We start from the raw sequence: 24,248 nt of genomic DNA, 5'->3' as shown, positions 1-24,248 counted from the left end.
TACCCCAACTTGGCTCAGGAATGTAAGAACTGCCTCAGGAATTCCCACAGCCCCTCTCTCCCCTCCTCCTCTGTCCTAGACACCACCACCCCAACCACCATTTACTGAGTGCCTGTTATGGGCCAAGTACTGTGCTAAGCACTCAGAACACAGAGAGGCAAAAACAATCCCTGCCTATAATCTAATGAGGAGTTCACAGTCTTTCCTGAGACTTTCCTTAGATCATAAATTCCAAGGTTTTAGATGTACTAGAGAGTAGGCCTCAGACACAAAGGGGCATTTTTGGTTTGATTTTTATTTTTTCCAGGATATCATTTTGACTCTACACCCTGAAACTAACCTAATTTCTCAGAACTGCTGGGTGTCCCTGGCAGACCAGGGAACCGGGAGCTGTCCAATCAATCTGAACACACACCTTCAAGACTATACTGGCATCAGACAAGATGAGGCAGTCCCCTGCCTAGACACGCAATAAGACAAAATCAAAGGGTGATGCTTGATTACTAGGACACAAGAATCCATGACAGTTTCTTTATTCCTTGGAAGACCCAAAATTCCAAAGGCATACGTGAAATAAAATCTTCTCTGCTTCTAGGGTGAGCTCAAAAGTGTCTTTCTGCTTCAAATCCTATTTCTTAGAGGGATCACAGATTTCCCAGAATGATCATAACTCTATAAGAGATTCAAGGATTTTTTCAGAAGAATTGCACCCTTCAGTGCAGCCTAGTTGGTTAAGCAGGACTGAGCGGGGACAGCCAGTGAAGATTGGAACACAAGACCTCTCTGCCCACAGGCAATGTACCTTTCTATCCCTTTCATGTCTACCTTTCAATTACATCTGAGGTCTAACCCTCATCACTGCCATAAGCATAGATGGAGTTATTTGTGCAGTTGATTCCATCCTCTTACTAGACTGTAAGCTCTTTGGCTGTGCCTGGAGTCAGGAAAACCTGATTTCAAATGCAGCCTCAGATAGTCACTGGCTGTGTGACCTTGGAAAAGTCACTTAGCCTCTGTCCGTCTCAGTTTCCTCATCTATAGAGTGGAGATAATAACGGCACCCACTTTCCAGGTGTTGTGTGTTGTTGTGAGGATGGAATGAGATAATATTTGTAAAGTGCTTGGCACAATGTTTGGCACAAAATAGGCACATGATACTCCTCTCCTCTCCTTTTCCTTCCCTTCCTTCTTTCTTTCCCTTCTTTCCTTCCTTCCTTTCCTTCCTCCCTCCCTCCTTTCCTTCCTTCCTGGCCAGGACTATGTATTATTCATTTCTGTATACAGGGGAATAAATGTAGGCGCTATAGCTCACTGTGTTGCAATCACTATGAAGGTAGGGTTGGTGCCCCATCTAATCTTTATTTCCTCTGAGCTAAATGCAGTCCAGGCAAAACCAGCAACATTTGAAACCTTCCTAGCCTAGGCCCCTCTTACCTTTCCATTCTTTTTACACCTTACTTCTCAACACATACTCTTCAGTCCAGTGACACTGGCCTCAGGGCTGTCCCATAAACAAGACCCTCCATCTCTCAGCTCTGGGCATTCTCTCTGGCTCTCCCCCATGCCTGGAACACTCTCCCTCCTTTGTTCTGACTACTGACCGCTCTGGCTTCCTTTAAGTCCCAGCTAAAATCTTACCTTCTACAGGAAGCCTTCCCTAGCCCCTCTTAATTCCAGCATCTTCCCTCTGTTAATTATTTTCTATTGATCCTGCATATAGAGTGCTTTGGATATATTTGTTTTCATGTTGTCTCCTCCATTAGATTGTAAGCTCCTTGAGGGCAAGACTGTTTTTTGCCTCTTTTTTGTATCCCTAGTGCTCAGTTCAGTACCTGGAACATAGTAGGTGGTTAATAAACGTTTATTGATTGGTAGGTACTTAGTGAGTGCTTCATTGGCTTGAAGCTGAGATAGTCATTGAGGCAGTTATACAAGACGGGCACAAAAGGTCCCTTGGGCTCTTACCACGCTGTGGCTGTGTTGTTAAGACTCCAAACTAAGATGGTGAATTCAGCATGTCTGTTAAGGAAGAGGTTCTCACCCAGTCCAGAGAATGAAGTCCGGGCTGGGCAAGATTGCCTTCATGGCATAAATGGAAGAGTTGATGAGGATCCAGGGCGCATCACAAAGATAATCACCCCACACACCTGCGCTGGACACTGGCTGGGAACCTGCCGATGGACACACCTCTAGTGGATCACGGGAGGCATTATATTCTGGGTCAAGGTGCAGATCTGAGATGTGCCAGAATTGACCTGTGGGAGAGAAAATCAATCTCTTATGGCCAGTCCTCCTTCTTCCCCTGGGTATGAATCCATAAATGAATGACTGCTTGTGTATGAATGGGTCTCTGTGCACACATGCACACTGGGATTGATACAGCACTCGCACACAGACAATTCTCACTTGATGTAAATTCATAGTACACAAATTGGACTTTAGGTAAAGAATTCTGTGTTCCAAAAAACCAACTATGTTAACCTTACAGTACTGTGATCTCTTTCTGCTCCTACCTCTCTACTAGGTACTCCTCAGTCTCCCCCCCCCCCCCCCAAAAAAACCCAAACCCTCCAAGTAAAAGCAGACAAATGCTGCAGCAGGATGGAGGCTTAGCTTGAGACCTCCCACTGAGAGAGGAGACCTTTGCTTCGATCTACCCCTCCCCCAGCCCCCAGATGTCTGTCTATCTCCAACTGTCCTTGGCCCCCACATCTCCTTGAACCATGTATCAGCCCTCTATCTCCATGAGTATTGGCCTCCTTCCTGCCTCCCTGCCTCCCTCCCTCTCTTCTCTCTGTCTGGGAGCAAATCCTCATCACATAAAAAAATCACTTTACTAGAGGTCTCCTGACCTGTCCACTTACATAAAGGGAGAATTGTCTGTATTACTGGATAGCTATGCAAGGGTGTAACTGCTGAGAGCTGATTGTTAAATTTTCAGTGTGAGCAGTCACACCTTGGAAATCAGCAAACATACAAATCAGGCATTTATACATTGTTTTGTTGGTTGTCTAGCCTTAGGAAAATGCTGGAGAAAAATGTTAGTACTGCCAATTAAATTTAAAAGTCTGTCATGTATTTTTTTTTTTTGGAGAGCTGGTCGTTAAATACTTACTAGCACTTTTCAAATATCTTATTTAATCCTCACAGCAATCCTGTGAAGTAGGTGCTATTATTATCCTCACTTTACACATCAGGAAACTGAGGCAGTTAGAGATTAAATTACTTGCCTAGTACTATATAGCTCTTAAGTATCTGAGGGTGAATTAGAACTCAGGCCTTCCACACTCCAGGTCCAGCACTCTATCTATTGTGCTACCTAGCTGCCTTTAAAAAGTAAACGCATGGTGGGGACTCATGAGCTATGATTTTTGAGTGAATATGCATCCGTAAAGTACTTTGAACTTGGTATAGCTCTTCTAGGACTCCCCATATGTCGGTGTGAAAGATACGCCTCACATGCTACATAAACACTACATAAATAAATACTTATTTTTTACATAGTTCGTATGATGTTTGAAATCAGTAAAAAAATATTTATTGTGTTTACTTTGTGTCGGGTACTGTGCTAAGTTCTGGGGATTCATATACAAAAGGGAAATAGCCTTTGTCCTTCAGGGGTTGACATCCTGATAATAGGAGACAATGCACACAGGTAGCCAGAGATGAGTGTTGTGGCCTGGGAAGTCACAGGGATGGTGAGTGGGGCTGTAGAGCAGGTTGCTTATGATGCTCTTTCCAGAAGCAACAGTAATGTTGATTTGCTTACTGTGCTCAGAGTAAGAGGAGGCAAGGGGATGTGTATGCCTGCCACAGGGCAGATGGCATAGCCAGGGTCAGGCAGAGTTGGCCATCTGGATGCTGTTAGATATAATGGGCTGGGTGAGTTTGTGCTCTGACATTCCCGATCAACACTGCACAACCTCAGAGCAGAAATTCCAAAGCTGAGTGGCTGAGGAGATTTGGTCTCTGGAGGTCCTGGCCCAGTGATGAGAGGGAATGGGGGATAGTCTATGCAAACGCATGGAGGCTGGATGGAGAATGTTATAAATGGGGAAGGTCAAATAGGCAAGTTTGGGTGGAATGTAAAGCAAGTGAGAAAGAAGAATGTGAAATCAATCAGTCAACAAGTATTTATTAAGCACTTAACTTTGCACCAGTTATCGTGCAAAGTGATGGTGATACAAAGCAAACACAAGAATAATCCTTGCCCCCAAGTTGCTAAATCTTAAAGTAGAAGATAAACACAAAGTAATGGAATGTAGTCTTAGGAAGGGTCCATAAGGCTCCTACTAGTTTGTCTGTAACTAAATTTTGAATCAGAGGAGATGGGTTTGAATGCCAGACTTGATATTTATTGCCCAGATCTTGGGTAAATCAATTAATCTCTCTGAGGCTCAATCTCCTTCTCTGTAAAATGAAGGTGGGAGAAAGGGCTTAATTCAGGATCCTATGAACTAGAGGATTTCTAAGGTCCCTTACAGCTCTAAATTCTATGTCCTATGATCCTTGGTATGGGTAGGTAGGTGGCTCAGTGGATAGAGAGCTGGCCTTGGAGTCAGGAAGACCTGAGTTCAAATACTAGCTGTCTGACTCTGGGCAAGTCACTTAACCCTGTTTGCCGCGGTCTCCTCATCTACAAAATGAGCTAGAGAAGGAAGCAACAAACCACTGCAGTACATGCCAAGAAAACCCCAAATGGAGATCGGACACAACTGAAAAACACCTGAACAACAACAAAAATGACCCTTGGTAATTTGTATGAATGAAGTGAGGATTTTTTGAGGGGGGATGGGAAGAGACACGAACATGTTTGTAGGTAACAGGAAAATAGCCAGTAGTCATGAAGAGATTGAAGGTAAGTGAGAGATGATGATGAGGAGAAGGATGAGGATAAGGATGATGATGATGATGATGATGATGATGGCCAGCCCATGATGTGCCAAGCACTATGCTAAATACTTTGCAATTATTATCTCATTTTAGTCTCACAACAACCCTAAAATATAAGAGAGTGGGGATGATAAAGGGGGGAACGTGCTGGAGGAAACAGGATCGAATGAGGTCATTTGTGCAACTACACCTTCTCTCAAACTCTGCATATGACTCCCAAGTCTATATATATCAAGGGGCTGCTTCTCTCTCTCTGAGTCACAGTCACAGTGGGCTGCTCCCACTGACATCTAAGCTGGAAGCTCTATGCCATCTCTTCTTTTTGGAAATCTCTCAGAAGCAGCCCAGAGGGATTTGCATAACTTAGTTATGGTGTTCTTGACTACATCAGCACTGCTCTTTTGTTTTTGTGGATTATCTTTATCAATATTTGCCATATTAGAAATTAAAACAAAATTTACAAATATTTAATTCATTAAAATAACAACAGTAAACCCATTACTATTAACACTACACATTAACATAAATAACATATTTTTATGAAAAATAGCTATATTTTACAAGAAAAAATTGTGAGAAGAGTAGCATTGACTCCTGACCTCCCAACTAAAATCTCATCTTCTACAGGAAGCCTTCTCCAATCTCTCTTAATTTCAAGGCTTTCTCTCTTTTAATTATTTCCTATTTGTCCTGTACACAGCTTGCTTTGTATACATTTATTTGTATATTGCTTTCTCATTAGATTGTAAGCCCCTTGAAGGAAGGCTGTGTGAAGTCGATTCATTAGCATGTCATGGCATCACCTCCCTGATGACATGAACAAACAACAACCACCTCCGTGAGGACTGGGAACTGGCCAGTTGGGCAACACAGCTCTTTCTTTCTTTTTCTTCCTTCTTCCTTTCTTCTTTCCTGCCTGCCTTCCTTCCTTCTTCCCTTCCTTCCTTCCTTCTTTCCCTTTCATCTGTCCACATAGGATATCATACTCTTACCTGCGGGTACTCTGCCCATAGGAATGTAAATTTTGATCATTGAAATCTTTAAGATATCTTGGGGTTTACAAGTTAGATTTCTTTCTTTTTTATTATTTTTTTTAAAAGATTTTATTTCCGTGACTTTTTTCTCCCTTAAAAATTAACTTAAAAATAGAAAACAAAAGAAAATAATGTCCTATAAATGAGAAATTTTCAGACTGTTTCTGGATGTAGCAAAAAACAAAAAACAAACGAACAAACAAACAAACAAAAACAAACCTATGCAAGTTTTTCACTTTTTGTTGAGTAGAATGACTGAAAAGAGTGACTAAGATTTTCTAGAGGACAATTTTTAATTTAGTAGAAGTATTCTGATACAATTCTCATTGAGATCTTTAAGTCATAAATAAGAAAGTACTTTAAATGCTTTCTAGGACCCTTCTCAGATTTGAGATTCATTATTTCATTGAACACAAAGTTACAAATCTAGACCAAATAACTGGGCAACAAAGGTTTCAAAATGCTGGAAGTCAATTAATGCCCAATGAGTCCATTTATACATATGTTCACACCAATATTTGAGCAAGAATTTTATTAAGTTGGCCTACAACCTGCCAACACAAGGAACCCACTTAAAATAATTAAATGTTTCACAAGTTTTGAACTCTACTTTGAAACTGACTGAATTTCAGTTGAAACAAAGAAATTTTAAGGGTATTCAACCAGGAAAACTTCCTTTTTTGCCTTCTCCTTGAAGACCTATAAAAATAACTGCACTCTTGCAGAGTACATAAATTGCACTTTTATAATTTGTTGTTTTAAATGTTACTGATGTTATTCTTTTGTTCAATCTGAAGGCGATTAGCATCAAATATGTGTAAGAATAGAGAATATTAAATTAGTGGATTTGATACAGCTCAGTATCGGCATATACCAGTTATACATCTTGAGACATCTAAAAGACAACAGACAAGTTGTCAAAAAAAAATCATTTGTTTGAATCAATTGATCTATCTTCAAGGTCTTTTTTTAAAAATACAGTTTTGTTAGAAATAAGGCCTTAGAGAAATAAAGCCTTCTAGTTAAAAACAAAACCAAGCTCAGAGTGAGTGAAGAATCATCTATTAGGCTTCTCTTGAGAGAAGCGAGCACAACACACTTTAGTAGCACATGGACCCTGGTTCAGTGGTAGAAACAACTTTTTTTTTTTTTGCTTTTTGGTGAGGCTATTGGGGGTAAGTGACTTGCCCAGGGTCACACAGCTAGTAAATGTCAAGTGTTTGGTCTGAGACCGGATTTGAACTCAGGTCGTCCTGACTTCAGGGCCGGTGCTCTATCCACTAGCTGCTCCTAGAAACAAATTTTAAACTGTTAGTAAGATCCATACTCCACCCACGAGGGCTCCTATTGGTCTAGCTCATCTGAGTTACACCCTTCCTGGACCGCCCATCTCACGTTTGTCCATGTTCTATTAACTCCGCCCACTTCATGGATCCCATGTTAAAAATGGCGGGTATCTCCACCCTTGGGGTGTGAGAGTTCATATTCAATAAGCTTATTAAGCAAGTGCTGGAGGAAAAGCCTTTGCCCTATTGAAGCCCCGTCCTTGAACCTAGCTGGTTGCAACCGATTTAGCCTCTCAGGTTCTTTCTTAAGAACTAGTTGTTTTTGGAGTACTTTCTGTTTGTTTGAGGGACTAGCCACAAGATCTTGGAATTTCTTATCCTGCTGTGGAAGCCTAACCCCCTGAAATCTTTCTTACAATTTGAATTTCTGGCAATGAAAATAACTGTTTCATTATTAAAGACTTGAGATCCAAATCAGTGAAACACAGGAATCATCATTTCACAACTGTTCTAATTAGTTCACTTCATTTTTAAAATGTTTTTTTCTTTAGTAGCAGGTATTTGAATAAAAGCTTAAGATACATGTAGATCCAGATTTCAAGGGGAAATACCCTAGTAAAATTTCCTTATAATTCTTTGCTTTAACTGAGAAAATCTATAAGAATTTATGTTTTTTGTAATGGGGTCTGAAAACAATACTTTTCTTGTAACACTCTTACATAGAATCTTAGCAATTTCTCTGTATATGTACTGCATAGACTGACTTCATAAAGTTGGAAAACATAGTAAGCCACAGATAAAACTGAGTACAAATTGAGTTGTCCAGGGAAAATATGTTTAAAGTATTATTAGATACAAATGCAATTTTTATGAACCTTTGCATAATATCCAACTATTTTTCTCAAATAAGAAAATGTTCATTATAGAAATGTTCTCATATAAGGATACAATTCCCCTCCCCCCAATCATACAGAATGGAACTTGAGCAATCATTTACCAAGTTTGCTTTCTACTGCATGCAATAGAAATACCTCCTGGAGATCAACAGGTGACACAAAAGAATGACATTTACAGAATGCCATTGTAGTGGCAGAACTATAAATAAGGTCAATCATTATGCAGATATCAATCGATTCTGGTATTAACACTTGCATCTTAGTTATTTATAGAGAACAACTTTGGTCCATTAACACATATAATTGAGAACAGCAATCAGGAGTCTTTCAGTCAAGTTACACGGCTGAAAGGGTCAATAATCACTTCCCATTGTTTTCTGTAGGCAAGTCCTTTATCTATAGAAATCTGATAGCAATTCAATTCTGGTATTTTCCAGCTACTGGATGAACAAGATGCTGAAAGCCATTACTATACAGCATAGGAACTCTTTCATTCACTGATTCTGGCACATTTCCAAAATATACCCAACAGTCCGGTTTTATTTTTGTCCAAGAGGCTAAGAGCCAAGGATCGGATATACGCACAGGTACATATAAGCAGTAAGATTACTGTCAGTAGGCCGTGAAAGTTGAAAATAGCAGACATAAGGAGACCTCTGCTACCCCCAGTCACCAGATTTCTTTCTTAAGGACCACGCCTTAAACCCAGATTCCTCTGGCTCTCCTGTCCTTTGATCTTGAAGAGGACCAAAATGACATCATTATGTGAGAGTCAAGTTATGACTGGGGCTGAACAGACCAAAAGGAGCTTGGAATGTTCTACCACAGGTCAGGCACATCCTAGGCCAAGCCCCATTGGTCATTGTTTGGGCCCAAATTGGTTCAGATTGAATATAAATAGCAATTGTTTGGGTTTTGGTCAGGTCAGAAACCCTGAGGTTCTTCCCCTCCCAGTTGATTTTTTTTTTTTTTGACTTGGTAAAAAAGGCCATTCTCTGCCTCATTTCTCACCTAGCCTTAATCACTGCAAGGACTCAGTTAAGCTGAGACCTGTCAAAGACCTGAGCTTGAAAAGGCCAAAGTCTCCCACTGCATCCAGGGCCATCTCCAGTCATCCTGATCTATATCTCACTACTGGACCCAGATGGCTCCAGAGGAGAAAGTGAGGCTGGTGACTTTGCACAGCCTTCCCTCACTTAAATACAATTCACTTGCAAGTCACGGCATCACCTCCCTCATGTCATTTCCTCTTTGAGAAGAAAGGACAAACACCAAGCTCCTAGAGGGCTGGGACAGTCTTTTGTTTCTTTTTATATCCCCTTTAGCACAAGGTTAAGCACAAGGCCTGGCACATAGTAGGTGCTTAGCGAATGTTTATTGAATGAATGTTTTACATATTTTTTTGCAAGCCTCTTTAAGGTTTAGCTTAATAGAAAACATTTGGATTCTTGGGGTCTGCTTTTGCATTCAATCTGTTGCATTACATGGTTGTGGTTGAACTGCAGAGTCCCAAAAGTCTTACTGCATTTTTGGACATTCTGAATATGAAGAAAAGCTGGCCTCACACAGATATGTACATGGAAAAGGAAGGGTTTTTTAATATGCAAATAAAATCTGAGCATTATTATGAGAGTAGTTTTAACTTCAAGGACCCCCTGAAAGGGTCTCAGGGACCTTAAGGGCTTGCAGACCACATTTTGAAGGCCGCAGCTATAGAGGAAGAACCGAAAAAGAAAGACAAATTAAAAAAAAAAAGGTGTAAGGATATCTCTCCTAACCTCAAACAATTCGACCTAGGCTGGAGAAACACTGGAAAGAGAAGGGTCCGTGAACTGACCCAGAACAGAAAAACAATGCTATTTGAGTGATTCAGGAAAGCAGCACTTTTCATGGCCACATGAAGAGATCTTTTTGAGGAAGTCTGCAGGATCCAGGGATAAAACAGAAAAAAATTTAAATAGGCCAGAAGTGTTTTGTGTCCTCAAGTTAGAGGGGGAAAAAATACTATTAACACAATCAGGGGAGATTCCAGCATTAACTAACTCCACCTGGGGTACAGCTGCTCAAGAGCTGGCACCTGAAGAACAGGTAACTAGTACATTCTGTTGGAGGAGAGCCAAAGGGTGGGGAACAGCACAGCAGAGCCAAGGATGGTGACTTCTGTGAAAAGCACCATGATGCCTGCCAGGGAATGGAGGAATGAGAGCGTCTAGTAAAAGACAAACGAGGTACAGAGCTCTGCCCCTTTGCTGATGTTCCACCCGGGGAGTCACAGTAGCTACAGTTTCCTAGGGGGTAGAGGAGACCCCCTCCCCCCAAGAGGGCAAAGGATCTCAACTCTCTATGGGCTCAGACATGAATGCTTTTTGAATCCTTTATTATGCAAACTAAACAGTAATGTTTTGAACCCTTGTGAGCCTAAGCACTTTTAAGGGGAGCTGACTGCCTGAATGGTCTTCAAACAGTTCACTGGACAATTGTTCAGAGTTGGAGCTATGAATCAGTACAATTGGAAAGCACTTTAGATTATTCAAATAAAATGACTAAAATCTCTATATCCTTTGATCCGGAGAGTCCATTACTAAGTTTATATTCCAAGGAGACCTTTGATAAAAAAGCTCCTATCTACAGAAAAATATTAATAACAACACTTTTTGTGATAGCAAAGATTTGGAAACAAAGTATATGCCCATCAAATGGGAAATAGCTAAACAAACTGTGGTTCATGAATGTAATGGAATATTGCTATGTTGTAAGAAATTATTATTGTAATAAACACAGAGAAGTATGGAAAAATCTATATGAACTGATACAGAGTTAAGTAAGCAGAGCGGAGAAAACAACATACACAAGACTATAACAATGTAAATGAAAAGAACACAAACACCCACATCAAAAATGAATGTTGCAAAATTATAAAGAACATGGTTAAAAAGAAGAGATATGAGAAATCACTCCCACCCACCCCCTATGCAGAGGGGAAAGGTTCACTAGTCAAAATAAACAGTGTTGGAGACTCATGAGCTATGGTTTTGTGGTGTCTTAAAAACAAGTTGGCTTTTCTGAGTGACCATGTGAATTTGTATCTATTTCAAAATTATACCTTAAGTGACCATGTATGGATCCCTATTTCCACTGGAGACAGGTATCCTAGGAAATGGGCTGACTGGGATCCTCAGTAGAAAGAACTTTGAGATATGAGACTTGATCCTAGTTTAAGCTCCAGCACCAACTATCTGGGTAACTTTGGGTGAACCATGGTCCTCCTCTGGGGCTCAGTAGTCAGTCAACAAACATTTAGTAAGTACTTACTAGGTGCTAGGCACCATGCTAAGTAAGAACTAGAGACACAAAAAAAGCCAAAAAATCACTTTCAAGGAGTTCATATTCCAATGGGGGAGAAAAATGCAAACAACTATGTAATATAAATATATATGTATGTGTATGTATATATCTATATAACACAAAAATCTTTCTATTTATATATATTCATATACACATATACAAATTATATGCATTATATTTATATACATATTATAACCTTCCATCCACATATATTACCTATAGATATATCTCTAGATTTATCTATTCAGGAGCAGCTAGATGGCACATTGGATAGTCAGGAAGACTCATCTTCCTGAGTTCAAATCTGGCCTCAGACACCAGCTGGGTGACCCTAGGAAAGTCACTTAACACTCTTCGCCTCAGTTTCCTCATCTTTAAAATAAGTCGGAGAAGGAAATGGCAAACCATTCCAGTATCTTTGCCAAGAGAAACCCAAATAGGGTCACAGAGAGCCGGACCTGACTGAAAATGACTGAGTAACAATAATATCACAACTGACATTTATATAGTGCTTACTACAATAACATTTACTGTATATCTATATAGATCTATCTATCTATCTATCTATCTAGAGAGTAATAATCTCTAGGGAAGCCACAAGCAATAGGGGGAAGGAGAAAGAGAGGGAGGTCTAGGAAAGGTCTTCATGAAGCCTAATGTAGGATTTGATCTGAATCTTGGAGAAACTAGAAAGTAGAGGTGATGAAGGAAAGCATTCCAGGCATGGGACAACCAGAGAAGAGACAGTTGTGTGCAAGGAGCAGCAAGAAGGTCAGTGTAGCTGGACCATAGAGTGTGTGGAGGGGAGTAAAGTGAAAGAAGCCTGGGAAGACAGGAAGCAAGCTTCCTGTCCTTCCAAGCTCTAACCCATTAATCTGTCAGCATCTTCACATGGCCCTACATGTACTGCAAAGGTACCAGAGAAACACAAGGGGGCAGTATATCTCTAAAGAAAACAAGGATTTGGAGAACAATCCCAACCAAAGAGTACACATTTTCTTAGAGACTGACTTTCTGGTGATGTGTAGGAGCTGAATGAGTGAGAAGACAGCAATGATCTAGTTTTGTGGGGCAGTGCACAGAGTACCAGGCCTAGAGTCAGGAAGACCTGAATTCAAAGGCAGCCTCAGACACTTACTAGCTGGGTGACCCTGGGCAAGTCACTTCACCCTGTTTGCCTCAGTTTCCTCATCTGTAAAATGAGCTGGAGACAGAAATGGCAAACCACTCCTGGATCTTTGTCAAGGAAACCCCAAACGGGGTCACACAGGGTCGGACATGACTGAAAACCACTGAACAACAACAAAGGAGCAGAATGAGTGAGAAGAGAAATGATGCCGTTTTTTCTTTGGTAGCACGAACCACACTGACCTCATTGTCCTCTCTGCTCAGCTTCCTTACTACTCACACCCCCTGAAGGCAGATGAGTGGAAACCACACTTTGGAAGGGGCTCATTAGTAGCTAGAATATCTATTCTGGTTCCTTTTTTGACTCCCAAGTTCTGTTTTTATACAAATCAACTCTCGGTCATATGAAGAAATAGATAATGACAGACTCTGTTCCAGTTTTGGTCACTAGCCACAAGGGAAATCCCACTGTTTTCAGTTTTTGAAAAGACTTCTGGGATTGTCTGGAAACAGCCAGGTGGCTCAATGGATAGAGCACTGGTGCTGGAATCAGGAAGACCTGAGTTCTAATCCAGAACTCTGATATTTACTAGCTATGTGATCCTGGGCAAATCACTTAACTTGTTTGTTTAATCCACAGGAGAAGGAAATGGCAAAACACTCTATGGACAGCACTGGTGTGTTATGATCCATGGGATGACAAAGAGTTGGACACAACTGAATAACACCACAAATGGGGATAATCATAGCACTTACTTCCCAGGGTTGAAGTCAGGATCAAATGAATTAATATTTTTAAAGCACTCTGCAAACCTTAAAGCACTATGTAAATGCTACTAGCTCTTATTATCATATCAGATATGTTGATTAGTTTAGTTGAACTGTTTTTTCCTCTTGATTTTTTTTCTTGATTTTATTTTTTTGTTATAAGGGATGGTTCTTTGACAGTGAAAGGTATATACTCGAAAATGTGGGAGATATAAAAACAAAATATATCAAAAATAAAATGAGAGGATTAGACTAAATTGGGGTTCTTAATCTGGGGTCTGTGAACTTGTAGGCTTCAAAATTTTTTTGATAACTATATTTCAGTAAAGTTAATTTCTTTTGAAATCCTAGGTATTTTATTTTATACATTAAAATAGATGATTCTGAGAAGGGATCCAGAGGCTTCAGACTGTCACCAAAAGAATCCATGACACAAAACGGGTTAAGAACACCTGGACTAGATGGTCTCTATGGTCACTGCAGTTCTAACACTCTATGACAGCAATACTTCAACTTTTTGGTCTTGGGACCCCTCTACACTCTGAAAATTTATTAAGGACCTCAAAGGGCTTCTGTTCATGTGAATTATATCTATTGATGTTTACTGTATTAGAAATTTAAATGGATAAATTTTAAAATATTTATTATTGAAAATAAAATAGCAAACTCATTATATGTTAATGTAAAAGACATACATTTAGCATAAAATAATCATATTTTCTGTGAGAAGAGTGACATCGTTTTACATATTTTTGCACATCTCTTTAATGTCTGGCTTAATGGAAGACAGCTGGATTCTCCTATTTGTTTCTGTATTCAATCTGTTGTAATAAGTTGTTTTGGTTGAAGCATATGAATATCTTGCTTCACACAAATATGTAGTTGGAAAAGGGAGAAGTATTTAAATAGGCAAATAACATCTTAGAATTATTATGAAAATAGTTTTATCCTTGCAGGCCTCCTGAAAGGGTCTCAGAGACTCCCGGAGGCGGGTGGTGAATCTGTGAATCATACTCTGAGAACCACTGACCCACAAATTAACCTATGAAACAAGTTCAAAGTCATAAAGCTCCACACACAACCTTTCCTATTGCCTTCTGCATCTGAGCAGAACACATTCCCTGTCTACATTCTGGCTCTTTCAACCTGTTGGCAGTTTAACTCTCATCCCTTGCTTTCCGTTCTCAGTAACAAAGATCTGGGTTATGCTCGTTGTTTCTCACTCACACAGCTAGCTGTCTCCTTGCTCTCCAGATCAACAGACATCACCACTACTCAACCTTTCTTTTCTCTCTAGGCTCTGTGATCCATCAGTTCTAGATACTTCCTTAATACTTCAAAAGATCCATCATTTCTTTTTCTATGTGGGTAGCCCCTTCAATGGTATAAACCATAATCTTTTCTTACCCCAGTACATGGGTTTGCTGAGTTGACATGGTCAAAAACCCCCAAACATTCACTACCTACTGGCCAGGTTATGACCTCTCTGCAGTCAGCCCAACTGGTTTTTAGACAACCAGAAGCCTTCCTTCCCAGCATGAGTAGATCTGCCAGGACTCATCTTTCACTGCAACAGCTTTGGAGAAGCCAGGATCTCCTCCATGCCACAATGAGGCACTGGAGGAGGATTTTTGAGAAGGCACGATTTCCAAACACAAGATTCCTTTTCTCGGCTTTTCGACTTGGGAATTCTGCCTCTTTCTAAAGTTAACATCAGCTCCAGTATCCTTAAGTACTCCTATTTTTGGAAGCAGCCTAGAAAGGCAAATCTCCAGTTAAGAGAGATGGATTGTACAAGTGAAAGATCACCTTCTATCTATTGCATTACCTGGAACAGCCCCTGTGACTCTCCAGTGTATCAGGAAAAGCAGAAACTTCAGGTATCTCATGCTTTCGAGTGTTCCTCTGAAAGTCTTTCACTTTTTCAGGAACTTTTCAGATCTCAGATCTTCGTTTGCTCTGGAGGTGTTGACACCAGTCAGCAGAACTTTCTGTTCAGTCCCTGGTACTCTGAATAATCAGACCACTAATTGGTGAACTCTTCTTCTAACCTGCAGGGTGTGTACTGGGCGGGACAGAATGTGTAGGTAGGCTGGGAAGGCAGAGAATTAAAAGGAAAAGGTACTTTGTACTTTGTACTTCAGTAGGGCCTGTTCTTCAAGATACTCCAAATGTACTTGTACCCTGGAAAAATACATAAACCAAGTACATCTTAGTTAAAATCACCTTTAGAAATGTATTAGTTATGTGACTTATAACGATGACTAAGATTACTTCCCCTCAATCTTCATTATAAGTAAAGGTGATAATAAATAATAGCACCCACCTTTTAGAGTTGTTGGGAAAATAACAGGAATACAATATTCATTTTATTTCACACAGCTAGTAAGCGTTGTGTTTGATCTGAGGTCGGGTTTGAACTCAGGTCCTCCCCCACTTCAGAGCCGGTACTCTATCCACTGCGCCACCTAGCTACCCCAACATTCATTTTTTAAGATAAGATTTTGTTTCAATTTTTTTCTCTCTCCCATCCTCCCTCCCCAAGACAGCAAACAATCTGATATAGGTTATATCTGTGCAATCATGTAAACATATTTCCACATTAGTCAAGTTGTAAAAGAAGAAACAGAACAAAAGGGAAAAGCCAAAAAACAAAACAACAACAACAACAAAAAAGCGAAAATAGTACACTTTGGCCTGTATTCAGACTCCATAGTTCCTTCTTTGGGAGGTGGATGGCATTTTCCATCATGAGTCTTTTGGAATTTTCTTGGATCCTTGCTGAGAAGAGCTAAGTCTATCATAGTTGATCATCACACACTGTTGCTGTTACCGTGTAAAATGTTTGTCTGGTTCGCTTACTTTACTCAGCATCAGTTCATGTTAAGTCTTTCCAGGTTTTTCTGAAGTCTGCCTGCTCATCATTTCTTACAGCACAATAGTATTCCGTTACACTCATATACCACAATTTGTTCGGCCATTCTCCTATTATGCTGCTATAAATATTTTTGCACACGTAGGTCCTTTTCCCTTTTTTAGGATCTCTTTGGGATACAGACCTAGTAGTGGTATTGCTGGATCAAAGGATATGCACAGTTTGATTGCCCTTTGGGCATAGTTCCATATCGCTCTCCAGAATGGCTGGATCAGTTCACAACTCCACCAACAATGCATTAGTGTCCCAATTTTCCCATATCTCCAATTTTTATCATTTTCTTTTTCTGTCCTATTAGCCTACCTGATAGGTATGAGGTGGTACCTCAGAGCTGTTTTAATTTGCATTTTTCTAATCAATAGTGATTTAAAGCATTTTTTCATGGACTATAGATAGCTTTAATTTCTTCCTCTGAAAACTGCCTGTTCTTATCCTTTGACCATTTGTCAACTGGAGAATGACTTGCAATAACCTGAATACAAACTACTTAGCACAGTGTGTAAATGTTGACTATAGTTATTGGGTTCTAGATTGCATAAAATATCAAAGGTCATGACAGGAATGGTTTTCTAAGAACGATACTTTCAACTGCATTGCTGTGATTTGACTTCAGATAAAAACCCATTACGTTGTTTACCCTTCTGATTTTTCTTATATTATGAAATTTTAGAGACCATCGTATCAGAAATATAATTATAGAAGTGAATTCTCTTTTAATTAGGTGACTATACTCTTAAATACATGCTGTCATGTGAAATTTTTGTAAAATACTGTGAAATGCTAGTAGAGAGGTCACTTCTCTATTGAGTTATTAAAATGAATGTGGTGACGGTTTTCAAAAAATTGTAATAATGAAGTGCTTTTTGCCTTAACATGTAAAATTCTTATGATTTAATAAGAGGCTTGGGCACCGCCCCCCACCCCTTCAGCCAGAGCTGTGATCTTTTGTAACTGTGAAGAACTTATGTTGAAAAAAAGCAATGAATGATTACTTTTAAATTGACTACACTGATATCATTCATCTAAAAAAGTTTTGTATTTATGAATTGGTCCACTAAGAGATAGCAAAATTATTTAAAACTATTCAAAATTCAGTGGGTTATAGTTTCCTCTAACCTCACCTAAAGGGAAAGACTTCAGTTTCACTATTTATAACTTCCCTGTAACATAAGTTACCAAGTGGTTCAAATAATAATTAAGTAATCAAAACCTAAACATTCTAAGGTACTACAGAAGACATGCCTCTTAGATTCTTTTTGTTTGTTTTTGCCAGGCAATGTGGTTAAGTGACTTGCCCCGGGTCACACAGCTAGTAAGTGTCATGTGTCTGAGGTCAAATTTGATCTCAGGTCCTCCTGACTCCAGGGCCAGTGCTCTATCCACTGCGCCACCTAGCTGCCCCCTTAAATTCCTTAATCTTTGAGAACTATAAAAAGCCTGGTATATAGTAAGCACTATATAAATTAGTTATTGTTACTTCTTTACTTTACTGTAAATACTCCGTATTGGATAACTCTATACTGCATTTTAGATGTCACTGAATGTGATTAGTAAAATAACAAAGGAGATAAGATGAATGATTTTCCCTGTAACATAATTTTAAAATCCATTCTATTGAACTGTTGAATGAAATCTGAGAAAAGCTGTTGGGGCAAGATACTTCCCCTTTTGATCTCAATGATGTTAAAATACAAATATATCAGTCATACGTGGCAGGTGAAAGAAATGACTTAGGAAACAAAGGTTCGAGCATCTAAGCACATTGATTTAGTAAGTAATGCATGTCGATTGCATTACAAATTGGGACTAGGCCTCCTCAGCTTGGCACTGGACCCCAAATATAACAGAAGACAGATTATTATGTGTTAAGAGATAATAATAAGCAGGATATAAAAGTAGGTAATTTGATTTCTAATTGGAAGAAAAATTGGGGGCTTTCCAAGAAAAAGAAGTGTCCTGCTCCCTTCAAGTATCTATAAACAATCAAACGAACATGGAAACAACTGATTGATCAGTACAGGGCCAGTGTTCAGATAAAGCAAATAGTTTGCTTGAGATGTGTAATTTTTTAAAAATTTATTTAATATTTTATTTTTCCCTAGTTACATTAAAAACAATTTTTAACATTCATTTTTAAAACTTTTGAGTTTCAAATTCTCTCCCTTCCTCCCACCCCCACCTCTCCTCATCAAGAGGGCAAGCAATTTGACATAGATTACACATGTCATCATGCAAAACATTTCCATATTAGTCATGTTATGAAAGAAAACATAGACCAAAACAAACAAACCCCGAAACCCTCAAGAAAAAATAAAGTTAAAAAAGTATGCTTCAGTCTGTATTCAGTCACTATTGGTCTTTTGTCTGGGGATGGACAGCATTTTTCATTATAAGTCCTTGAGTTGTCTTGGATCATTTGGATCATTTTTTTGCTGTGAACAGCTAAGTCATTCACAGCTGGTCATGAGATAATTGTGAGAAAATTTGCATCAATCTTTGGAGCTGACTGAGTTTCTAATCAGCATAGCCTAGGTTCTTAGTTAAGGGACTTTCTAAACCACAGGTAGAGGTGATTCAGCTGCCCAGCCAGGCAGGGCTAGTTTCAAACAATGCAATAAAGTTTTCTCACAACTCTCATAACTGAAAAAGTTTTCTCACAAGACAAAAGTTGGCCTAGACCTCTAATTAAATAGAAAGGGAACTGAGCCAGCTCCAGAATTGAGTTACAAGACGGAGTCAGAGTGGTTCACTCAATTTCCCACAATTCCTTCATATATGATGTGACAAAATGTTTGAAAAGTAAAGTATTAAATATGATATATTTTTTTATAAATTAGAAGATAGTAATAATGATAAATGACTTACCGTTAGGAAAAAGGATAGCTAAATCCTTTTGAGAGATCTTTGTCTATTGTGTTCCTTAAGATTTCCTACTTGAACTAGGTCATAAGTTCTTACCAACCCCACTGATAGCATGTTGTGAAACTCTAAAGTGCTGCAGTTTAAGAAACTAGGACCTCTCCCAGCCAAAGTGAAAAAATGTACAAGTTAAGCTGTAAATAATGAGTTTTGTTTGAGATTATTTAGAAAATCATGAAAATTGTATATGTTACTAAATAGGATGTAACTTAAACAGATATTCTTGTGATTGGCAACTTATAGTTGCCACAGTTTTCTGGGCGGAGGGGTTCAGTAGACTATTAAGAATTCACTATATTTGTAAACTTATCCAACATTTAACCAACTTGCCATTCCGGCCATTTCTTGTAGTAATCTCCTCCACCTTATATCCCATTTTAACATCTATGTGTTCTTCTTGGCAAGTTGTCCTCTAAAACTCACCTGAAGTAGCCAGATATACCTCCCCTTCCTTTATTCCATCTACATGGCAGACTAACAGAGGAGTTCTATTATCTAAATGGGAAATTCTATATCTGAATATTAAAACTTATCATTTACCACGATGAATATTTTCCCCCTTCCAACAATTATATTGCTCATAGGAAACTTTCTCTCTTAATAGTTACGGTAGGATTTTTAACCATTATTATTGATGATGATTGGCACTTTAACACAATAATTCTATCAGGCCTAACATATGCTTCATGAAGTTTTGCTATTTCAGTTACATCTTGTGGGACTTGAATTTGATATAGTTCTGAGGTTTTTTTTATTTCAGGTATATTTGTAAACACAAAGCCAATAATTCACCATTCAAGGGGCCACCATTTGCTGCAATCTGAGGACTGCTATAGGTAGATATTTGCTCTGGGGAGACAGCTGGGGGAATAACCTTGTGAAGCTTTGTGAAGGTAAGATCATCTTGACTTGGTTTCCCATCAAGCAACTTCTTTCTCAAGAGGAAGTTTTCCCATCTAAATAATTTTGAGCCTGGCTTGGATACTCGGTGAATAATGTGGAATTTTAATTGGCTGTTAACTATCTCTTCTGCCTGGAATAAAAACAGAGCTAAGGGAGTTTTCCCCTTGTTATGGCTTCTCTATAGCGTCATAACCATGTCCCTCCTTTTCCTTTCATGGCAAATTTTTTATAATAAAGCCTTAAAAAATCTGAAGTGTGTGTACAAATTAAAGCACTTCTGATTATAAAATGGAATCACATTCTAAAGGTTTAGAACACACAATTATTAATATTGAAATGTTTGAGTTACCTTAACAGAATATAAATATAAAATATCTGCCTTGATTTTCCTCTAGCTTATAGTTTTATTTGTGTATATAAAATAGGAATAAGTGGTTGTTGTCTTTCGTTCTTGAAGAAGACCAAAATGATATCACTGTGTTGGAGTCAAGGTACGGTGTATCTGACTGTTGCTGATCAGACCAATAAAAGCTACCACAGGTCAGACACAAATAACCCATACGAACATTTGGAATCGATTGCAATTTTATTCATGTATATAATATAAAAATAACATTCCCATAAGGGAGGAATTAGGAGATGTGACAATTTTCAAAATTGCTTTCATTTTACATACAAAATTGCATTGATAATTGTGAAGAAGGTGAAATTATTTTCCTATTTGAAAAATCAATCTGATAATTTTAAGAGAAATACAGACTCATTTTAGTTTTTTTGTTTTTGTTTTTGGCTAGGCAATGGGGTTAAGTGACTTGCCCAGGGTCACATAGCTAGTAAGTGTCAAGTGTCTGAGGCAAGATTTGAACTCAGGTCCTCCTGACTCCAAGGCTGACGCTCTATCCACTGCGCCACCTCGCTGCACCAGGCTCATTTTAGAAAGAAAAAGTCATTTTCCAATTCAGAACCTCATGAGGTAACAACTGAAATTCTCTGACATTTCAGGTGAATCATGTGTTCTTAATTTGATGTTCTTATAGCTCTATTAATAAAATCAGAATCATAAGGCTTGAGCTAGAAGGTTGTTTTGATGGTGTGCTTGGGCATTTGGCCCTAAGATCATGTCTCTGGAAGTCTCCCAATTTATCAATAGAGAAATTTTTCCCTTGTTGCAGAATACATTCTCTTATCAGAACAGATAGAGGGGTGCCTGGCCCAAGGATTTTTGTCTCTGGCTGGCCCAAGGACTCTCTTGGCACCATGCCTCTGACAACTCCCTCGATATCTGGTATACTCCCTACACTTTCCCATCCATAGCTCCCAAAAAATCCCCTAGATTACCTAATTGGCATCCATAGCATTCCTTTCCCATATAAGCCCCAGCACCATCCTAATTCTCTCGCAGGTTCCCATAAGAACCCTTGCCTGCTTTTGCTAAAGTGTTACAATAAACTTTTTGCCACTTGACTATGAGAAGGCTCGAGTGTGTGAATTCATTCCAGGCAACACTGCCTTGGCATTCTTGGGGTGCCAGCATCCCCAAAACCTTGTTAGTATTAAATTATATTGAGTTTGTATCAAGTCTTCCTATAGGCTCTTGAAACCTGAGAAGCAGAAGAAAAAGCCCCTTCAGAGCAGTCCTGAGAACGTGGCTTGTTCTAGAAATGTATATTATTGCTTTCTACATCTGAGAATTTCAAAGTACGCTGAAAGAACTCTACAATGGGGGCTGCAATACAGATTGGAACTTTGAACTTTTTCATCTACATCAAGAATTTCCAGTGAACTGGTGGAACTTGACATAGGACTTTGCCAGCATTCTTATTTCTCTTTTTCCTCATGTGCCTCTGTACCAGAGGGAATTGCCCCCTAAAAGACTTTGTCAATATGCTAGTTATAGATAAAGGTAAATGAAATCTTATAACTAAGATTTAGCCTGATGGTTTTGAGGCCATCATGACAGTTTTCTTCTTGTGGGAAACTCAGACATTTGTTTGCTATAGCTGCTTTTGTAGCCAAAATGCTTAGACTCTTGAGTGCACTGCTCCCACATGAAACCTGCTCCTTGCTGGCATACTTGGATACACTACTGTTACATGTGAAAACAATATGTCCAAGAATGTTTCTAATTCCTAATGTTAAGGAAAGACAGCTCCTAGAAACCTTGGAGCCTGGTGGCATAAACAAAATCCTTCTTTGAAACATCCAATGTTATCTCCTCCCTCCTCGTAGAAGTTAATTCTTTAACAGAAATAGGTTCACCTAGTTTATGATGGGATCTCTTTTCCTGGTTCTCTTATATGTTTTCCTGATTGGGAGGCAGAGGGGATACCTAACCCGCTAGCCTCATAGTTCTTTTCTGACCCTGTATAAAGGATTGTATGTAGTTATTGCTTTCTATGGTTCATGATGTTTCTGTGAATCTCCCCCCTCAGCCTGATTACATATATCTATACAGTTTCCCCATTGCTAATTTAATTGCAATGAATGTTGATTATTTGATCATTCCTAATTATATTAATTTGGTTTATAGATGGTGATTCATTGGAAACATGTTTCCAAAGAATCAAAGGGGGAGAATGTAAAATGTGAAAATTGATATTCCATGATTAAATATTCATTGAGACTTGTATCTAATCAATCTCTCTAATCAGAATCAATATTTGTGAATCAAAATCAGAGTTGATTGGATAGGCCTTGTTAGATAGATTTAAACTAGCTCCTCTTAGTAAAATTTGTAAGAGTTTAACTTCCCTATTCTTATGGGCTGAAGTCCAACCACAAAAATTCTAAGTCACAAACTTTGCTGACTATGTGGTTTTCCAGAGGCTTTGTTTACCCTACTGCCAGAGTTATGGAAATTACTGTCTTTGACTCAGACTAATTGTAACCCAAGCTCCACCCCTACTCTCTGCTTCTGATGTAATTTGCATTATGGTCTATTTATTGCACCCTACGTAATGTTTATACCACTTCTGCATTTTCAATATTATAGAAGAGCTACTCTGCCTGTCAGTTTTTGGCTACTGAGGAGCCATGGATCCCATTCATTAGCAAGTGCTAGCTTTGCTAATAAATTGATCATGCTTGGAACTCTGCACCTCAGTTTCTCTTAATTGAAGATTTCTATTGGGACACTGGATGTGGGGTAAGTAAAGAATGACTGAAAAAAAAGGGCAGCTAGGTGGATAGAGCGTCAGCCTTGGAGTCAGGAGGACCTGAGTTCAAATCTTGCCTCAGACACTTGACACTTACTAGCTGTGTGACCCTGGGCAAGTCACTTAACCCCACTGCCTAGCCAAGGGAAAAAAATGACTCTGAAGTTACGATCATGGGTGAGAGGAAAAATGGCAGTTCCCTCAAGAAAGACAGGAAAGTCCAGAGAAGGGATAAGTTTAGGCATGGGGTAGGGGGGAAATTATGAATTAAGTTTTGGACATATGAGTTTAAGATGCCTATGGACACTTATGAGATACTATCTAGCAGGCAGATGGCAATGCATGGCTGTCTCAGAAGAAAGACTGAAACTGGATATTAGATTTAGGAATCATCTGATTAGAGATCATACGAAAATAGGTTCTTCAAGAAAGAAAATATATGAGACGCCACCTATACTAAGAAAGGAAGAGATAAATGATGATCTAACAAAGGAATATGAGAAGTAGACAGATATGAAAGAATAGTGCCATGAGAGCCAAGGGAGGAGAGGGTGGTCAAAAAGTTTCAGGAGTCAAGAAGGATATGAGAAAACATCAGATTTGCTGTCAGAGTCTGGTATCACCAGAGAGAAAGATTTCTGAAGAGTGGTAGGATGAGAAATCAGTTTGAAGGATTTAGAAGTGAGATTATATGGACCTCTGGTTGATAATCCCTGATCTAGAATATTAAATTCAGTTCTGGGTACCACTTTTTTTTTGTGTGTGTGAGGCAATCGGGATTAAGTGACTTGCCCAAGGTCACACAGCTAGAAAGTGTCAAGAGTCTGAGGCCATGGGTACCACATTTAAAAAAATTAATTAATTTCTTTTTAGTTTTCAATATTCACTTCTATAAGCTTTTGAGTTTTAAATTTTCTCCCTCTCCCTCTTCACCTCCCTCCCCAAGATGGCGTGCAATCTGATATAGGCTTTACATATACATTCCT

General features: G+C 39.0%; 1 protein-coding gene and 1 pseudogene across 2 annotated transcripts in view; both read right to left on the bottom strand.

The window, feature by feature from the left end:
- Nucleotides 1-24,248, bottom strand: part of SMPDL3B (sphingomyelin phosphodiesterase acid like 3B) — a 43,581-nt gene that overhangs the window by 15,671 nt on the left and 3,662 nt on the right. For both annotated transcript variants that reach the window (XM_027864367.1, XM_027864365.1), the window contains exons 2-3: nucleotides 15,179-15,534; nucleotides 2,042-2,255 (exon numbers count right to left, since the gene is read on the bottom strand). In XM_027864367.1, the coding sequence (XP_027720168.1) occupies nucleotides 2,042-2,255; nucleotides 15,179-15,239 (275 nt within the window). In that variant the 5' untranslated portion in view covers nucleotides 15,240-15,534. The remainder of the gene's footprint in view (nucleotides 1-2,041; nucleotides 2,256-15,178; nucleotides 15,535-24,248) is intronic.
- LOC114044731 lies at nucleotides 8,547-8,755 on the bottom strand (annotated as a pseudogene).

This window comes from Vombatus ursinus, unplaced genomic scaffold (genome assembly GCF_900497805.2).
Source record: "Vombatus ursinus unplaced genomic scaffold, bare-nosed wombat genome assembly UNPS02014775.1, whole genome shotgun sequence".
In the NCBI taxonomy this organism is placed as follows: Eukaryota; Metazoa; Chordata; class Mammalia; order Diprotodontia; family Vombatidae; genus Vombatus; species Vombatus ursinus.
This window is presented reverse-complemented; position numbering and strand designations above follow the sequence as displayed.